This window comes from Urtica dioica, chromosome 2, assembly GCF_054948205.1.
Source record: "Urtica dioica subsp. dioica isolate 48M chromosome 2, U.dioica_male_clone48M_v1_H2, whole genome shotgun sequence".
Lineage (NCBI taxonomy): Eukaryota > Viridiplantae > Streptophyta > Magnoliopsida > Rosales > Urticaceae > Urtica > Urtica dioica.
Genome location: NC_142757.1, coordinates 24472553 through 24478617, shown reverse-complemented (window position 1 = coordinate 24478617; position 6065 = coordinate 24472553). Strand labels below are relative to the sequence as shown.

At 41.6% G+C, this 6065-nt stretch overlaps 1 protein-coding gene across 2 annotated transcripts; it reads right to left on the bottom strand.

The window, feature by feature from the left end:
• Positions 1-2927: 2927 nt before the first annotated feature.
• CP5 (Polyketide cyclase/dehydrase and lipid transport superfamily protein) lies at positions 2928-5841 on the bottom strand. Of its 2 annotated transcripts, XM_089602851.1 has the most exons (7): positions 4974-5841; positions 4670-4832; positions 4381-4557; positions 4210-4293; positions 3966-4047; positions 3405-3858; positions 2928-3195 (listed from the first exon to the last, which is right to left on the bottom strand). In XM_089602851.1, the coding sequence occupies exons 1-7, from the start codon at positions 5345-5347 to the stop codon at positions 3147-3149; spliced, it is 1383 nt and encodes a 460-aa protein (XP_089458977.1). In that variant the 5' UTR covers positions 5348-5841; the 3' UTR covers positions 2928-3146. The 2 variants fall into 2 exon arrangements, with proteins under 2 accessions (XP_089458977.1, XP_089458983.1); XM_089602857.1 differs by having other exon boundaries at positions 2928-3858; positions 4974-5839.
• Positions 5842-6065: the final 224 nt, after the last annotated feature.

The following is a 6065-nucleotide window of genomic DNA, read 5'->3' as shown; positions in this document are numbered from 1 at the left end:
GGCGCCGCCCGCGAGTAGCCAAACACCCCTGTCCAGCTGGGGGGAGGGGGGGCTCCTCCGGTGCTGATCTCGCCAGAGGCGGCCTCACCCGGGCCGCGCAACTCACTAGCGTCGCCTCGGTCGGCCTCGCCTGCGCGTGAGGCGCCCTCGGCGTGCCCATCGCCCGGGTTGGTCCCGCGCCGGCCATTCCAGGCCTCCCCGGCGCATGGCTCGGCCGGGTCGGCGTTCTCTAGGCGGCGCGAGTCTCCGGCGCGCGAGGCCCCTTCCTCGCCGATCAACCACGCGTTGATTGAAGAGAAGTCGTCCTCAACCATCCTTGCCGCTCTTGTGTTGGGAAGAGTCGGGTATGATGTGTGGTGGTCGGTTGAAGGGAGTGAGAACCGAGCCCAAAATTCCTCTAGATCCACGTGGGGGTCTCCGAGTAGAGTAAGGAGGTCGTCCTCAACGGTCCCACACGCGGACGGGTGGTTGGTGGGGGTCCATTGGCATGTGTAACACAACTCTCTATTTGAAGGTGATGTGTCGTGTGGTGATTGAAGAAGTAGATTATAGGTGACGTGGCAGTTAAGTATTGGTTATAATATAGGTGAATAGTCTATAAATAATAATCGATCATTCTGCCTTACTATATATTGTTGTCGCTCGTTTTCTGACACCGATTTAGGAGCCCCAAACGGTTCGACCCAAGGCCGGACCAAGTGGTAGCGTTCGGGCTCGAGCGTGTCAGACTCGGTATCCCGAGTCTTCCCTTAGCTGTGAATGTCCCTTGAGTTCGTCCAAGCACCTGAAAAGGAAGAAAGAACACGTGAACTACAAAGGGGAAACAGAGGGGGTGCCTCTGTTTACCTCTCCGACGCTCAACATTAGTGGGATTGAGGTGGAGTATAGAAGTTTTAGAGGGTGAGAGGACAGAGATGAGCGAAACGAGTGAAGTATGAGAAACATTGAAACTCTTATATCGGTACTTAATGTGTTCGACAGCGTTTCGGGACTCAAAAATGGATTACCTTTCGGGGGAGGACGGACCTCCATATTTATAGGCGACCAAGGGGTGTGTTGGGGACCCCTTGGCCGAGTGAGACTCTTGGGTCGGCCATTGGCCGACTGAAGCTTTGACTCGGCCAATGGCCGAGATAATTGGGCCGGCCATTCGTTTGGACCGGCCAATGGCTGAGTCAACCTTGGGCCGGCCATTGGTTTGGGCCGGCCAATGGCCGAGGCAAGGTTTCGCCGTCCGAGGCCTCGCGCCAGTCGTGTAGGTCGAAGTGACGCCTTTGCCCTCGTCGGTCCGAGACGGGCCGACAACATATATATATATATATATATATATATAGTATCAATATTAACAACTTCAAAAAATATATAACTCATTCAAGATTCTACATAGTTGTCAACCATTGTATAAACATATCACAAAATAAAAAACAAAAACAGGATATACAAATCACGTAGAAATACTCTTTACATTATACAGCTAGCGAGAGAAAGAGAAGGAGATTTGTCATTTTCTTCTTTCTTGAGTACATAATATGTTCTGATATACATTATCTTTACTTTTTTTTTTTGCTTTTGTAACTGAGGGAATAAGGACATGATATGCTTTGTAAAGATGAGTAGTGTGTTTTTACGTATAATATAATATAATCTACAATTTTTAATACAATCATAAAGCTGACAGTTATTAACTTTTAGTACAGAAAAATAAATAAATAAATAAATATAGGACAAACAAATTGTAGTTCTTATATATATATACAGGGCCGGCTTAACGAGGCCAAAAGCAAAATTTTAAAAAACAGGCCTATTTTTTCATTAAAAAAATATTAATGATATATTAAAAACACGTTTTGAAACATTAAAGTAGGGTATAATACTTAAGAATGTCATGGAATGGGTTTATTACTTTTTTTTGGGGGGAATTTTGGGTCTCATCCAGATCCAGAGTGAGCCCTTTATTAAATGAATTTTTTAACACAAGTAATCTATTAGTCTTGAAATGTGGTGTTATTAATAGATAATGAGTCTTATATTAAATGGGTTATATTAATACATACAACAGCCTTAGAAATCGGTGTCAAGTGGTACATCAGAGGATCATCCAAATAAAATGGGCCTTTTTCAATAATTTATTTTTAATCAAATTTTATTTTCGAGCCTTCTAAAAAATGAGGCCTAAAGCCCATGCTTTAGTACCCTTGGCGTTGGGCCGGGCCTGTATATATATATATATATCATAACAGTGACAATAGAACTTTCGGAGAAGAAGAGTTTATCTCTGAATATGAGTTCGGATTTTCCTTGATGCAGGCTTTGCAAAACATGATATGTATTGAGTATCAGTAGCAAAGTAAGAAATAAATATTGGCAGGAGGATTTTACGATTTCTTGAAATATTTTGTGGTTTACTCATCGTCTTTTCAAGGTTTAAATAGTTGTATAGACACGATGCCGCGTAATGCGTATGGTCATTATCCAAAGTTGATAAAAAAAAAAATCTTTTTGAAGATGTTATTATCCTCAAGGCCAGATGTCACCAAACTATTTTTGTAGTTGTGTATTTGTATGGTGCGTAGTTACTTTAAGTAACACGGATTAGAAGGCCAAAAGCTCTTTTTTTTTTTAAATGATCAATAAAATAGCTGATTTCATCAGGAGCAGTAGTTTTTTTTTTTTTTTTTTATACGACTTCTGTACTATGGATAGCCATGAAAATATATATAAATAGGCATTTCTTAATATTGTTAAATAGCAATACTTGTTATTGCATGCATTAGCCAACGTGGTAGAATAAATAATACACACATGTACTGGAAACCAAATATAGTAGCCAACAAAACAGTCTGGGTCATCAAAGGAAAAAAAAAATTGTACCCAAAAGGTCCATACCTTTTTTTTAACAAACATCAAAAATTTTAAGGGTGTGATAGTAAATCAACTTCCACTCCGTTTTAGTAGTATATAGAATATGCGCGACCGTCTAATTGTTATTGATCTGTTTTTCTACAACAAAAACTGTAATTATATGCCAAAGTTAGTAAACACAATAGAAAACCTGAAAAGATTCCTGTTATTTGCATTCCCGAAGAAAATCAAATATAGACACCTAGCCTTTCATGAATTACAATTACAATCCCTTTTCACCAATACTATACTTCCTTGTGCCAGGTTCTCCATTCTATAACTGGTTTTGCAGGGCTGAAACAAAAGCAGCAGAAGAAAAAAGAATGACTCTCTCTTTAAACCCCTTCGAGACGGTGGGATTACGAGGGCATCATCGTCCACCATCACAGAAACTTCCGAACTTCACAACCTTAGTCAGGAACTCGAAAAAAAAAAAAAAAAAAAAAAAAAAAAAAAAAAAAAAAAAAAAAAAAAAAAAAAAAAAGACTAATTCGGATCATAACCTCCTTCCTCCACCGATATTAGCGAATCTGCGGGCAACTCCAAAGATGACTGCTTTGGTCAAGAGTCCGCGGTCGAGACTGCAGGCAAGGAGAACCGCTCCGCCGACAACCAGCATTTTGGGAATGCTCTTTCCTTCTTGTTTCCCCGAAGACGACACCGAGCACTTCTTTTTTATCTCCGACAGGTCGTCGCACGAGGCATTCTCGATCGATCTCAACAAGTCCGAGCTGACTTTGGTGTTGATGTGAGCCATGCGTGCGCTGCGTGAGAGCGGAGCCTCGGATGATCTCTCTTTCTGGTACTGGCGAAGACCAGGGTCGATCTTCCTTACCGCGCCCCACATTCCCTGCTTCACGCCAAGTTTCGCGATCTCCCAAGGGATTCCCATATCTTCGTAATGGAATAGCAAGACTTCGCAGGAAGTAAGTTGACCATCACCTATTCTAGATTCAACTGGGTTCACAAAAAATTTACAGAACATATCTAATGTCATTTCTCGTCCCACGATTGGATTTATTTACTTTGGTGTGGATTGTTAATAAAGTGGTTTTGATCGTTACCTGCCCGGATACACCAACTTGAATAGTATAAATCCACACGTCTGGGTTTATTACGTCTCGGAACTGAAGGGTAAGGAACTCCCTGAAACAGTTTGCGCGGGTAAAATCGTCAAATTCCGCACGAGGTAACATTGTTAAAAAGCAAACTAATTTCGGAGACCTCTAGATTCTAAGATGGAAGCTGAATTGACTATTATCACTATTGAATTGACTAGTTGTGAAATGGTGTTTCTCATTTTCGTACCTTGGTCACACAATAGTACACACGTCCTGATTCCCAAATGCGACGACCTATCAAGTACTCTCTGTCGCTACAGAAGAAGGGAAACTGTTCCAAGAAAGATATTGCAAAGCTAATTAATCAAATATTAACAATACACAAACACATACAGACAAAAGCGAACAATCTACTAACCTTGCGTACCCACTGGACTAGCATAGACCCTGTTGTCAGGCACTCTTCCAAGCATGTGGATTGTATAAGCATGTCATCCCATTTCGCTCGGAACTCATCGTCCCAGAAGAAATCTCTCACCATCTCAGGTGTCGCGTCTTCAAACACAGTTCTACTGCGGTACTGTGGCGGTCCAGTCTGCAAAGAGAGCGGACTCTTCTAATTATTTTCACACTCCCACAACCCTACCCAGAAACTCTCAATTCTATACAACTACAACTAGAGAGTAAAATCGAGACCCTATGGCTACCTCAAGATCTCGGCGCCAAGCTTGATAGCTCATCGTCGGGGTAGAACGGTCCATCATCTGAATCCAAGCCGGCCCTCCGTCTTTCTCAGTGACGAGCCGGGAAATGTACTGCAAATCTACTTCATTCACAGGAATGGTGCTTTCCCTCTGAAACTCGGAGGACCTGCCAATGACCAAGTAACCAAGCAAACCACTTTTAATATCTCAAACTAATTCACCTCTAAATTATGCTCAATTCTCAACCCTTAAACGATAACTAAGTTAACCGAGTAGCCGAGGCAATTTTAGGAGTTTTAAAACGGACCTGAATTCAGAAGAATTGAGCGGAGGTGGTAAAGAAGCAACGTTTTGCTGCTGAACTCCATCATCGGAAATCCACGAAATGTAAGTCGGTAACTGGAGCCTCATAGAATTCAAGCTCGGAATCGAACCTATTAACGGCAACGTCGAAGAAATTTGCGGGGAGGATGAGGACGACGAAGCGTCTTTCTTTGACTCAGAACAATCCGAAACCTCTCGACCAGCCATAGAAGCCCACTTAGGCTTCCATGCCCAACCAACCAGGACTCCAACGAAAACTGCGACCCACAGAGGAGCTATGAACAGCACAAGCTCTCCCAAGACCTCCAGAATCGTCGGCCTCCGAAATATGTCCAGAAAAACCGAAACCACAGCCATCTCCGGAAATAAAATAAAACCCTAACCCCCGATTGAATCGGAATCTGATGCCTTCGTTTATACACACCGAGGGTTTCGGGGAGAGAAAAGAAGAAGAATGAAAGAAACCCTAACCCTAAAGAGATTCAACTCGAGAGATAAATTTACCACAAGATATAGATAAATAAAATAAATAAATAAATAAATAGACAGGAATGGTAGCCAGAGAAGAAGAATGGAATGATGTGATTTAGATATGGGTTGGTTTGGGAGAACAAAAAACGGAGAGAAAATCTGAGGTAAAAGACAAGGATAATGGATAAGATTCTGAGAGATGGGCGGTTGAGAGAAGCAAAGAGAAGATTACTGTAGGCCCAACGATTCTCTCCACCTTTCGTTTCCCCCAAACGAAACTCAACAAATGGCTGTTGGCTTTTCTCGTAAGTATTGTTCACTTCAACCGATTGGAATTGAATAAATAAACAGACCAATGAAAATAATACTCCTTTTTTGCGAGAATATATGGCTTTCTTACTTCTTTCTTAGCTGTATGTATGAACTTATATATATATATATATATATATATATATATGTGGTCTTTTGGTCGCCGCGTTCTCGTTTTCCACGTTAATAACCATAAATCTATTTTGTTTTTTTCTCTCGCTTTTCCGTTTTCCTATTTTCAGTTATAAAATATGACTTTATGATTACTAACACAACCACCTAATCTTATCACTAA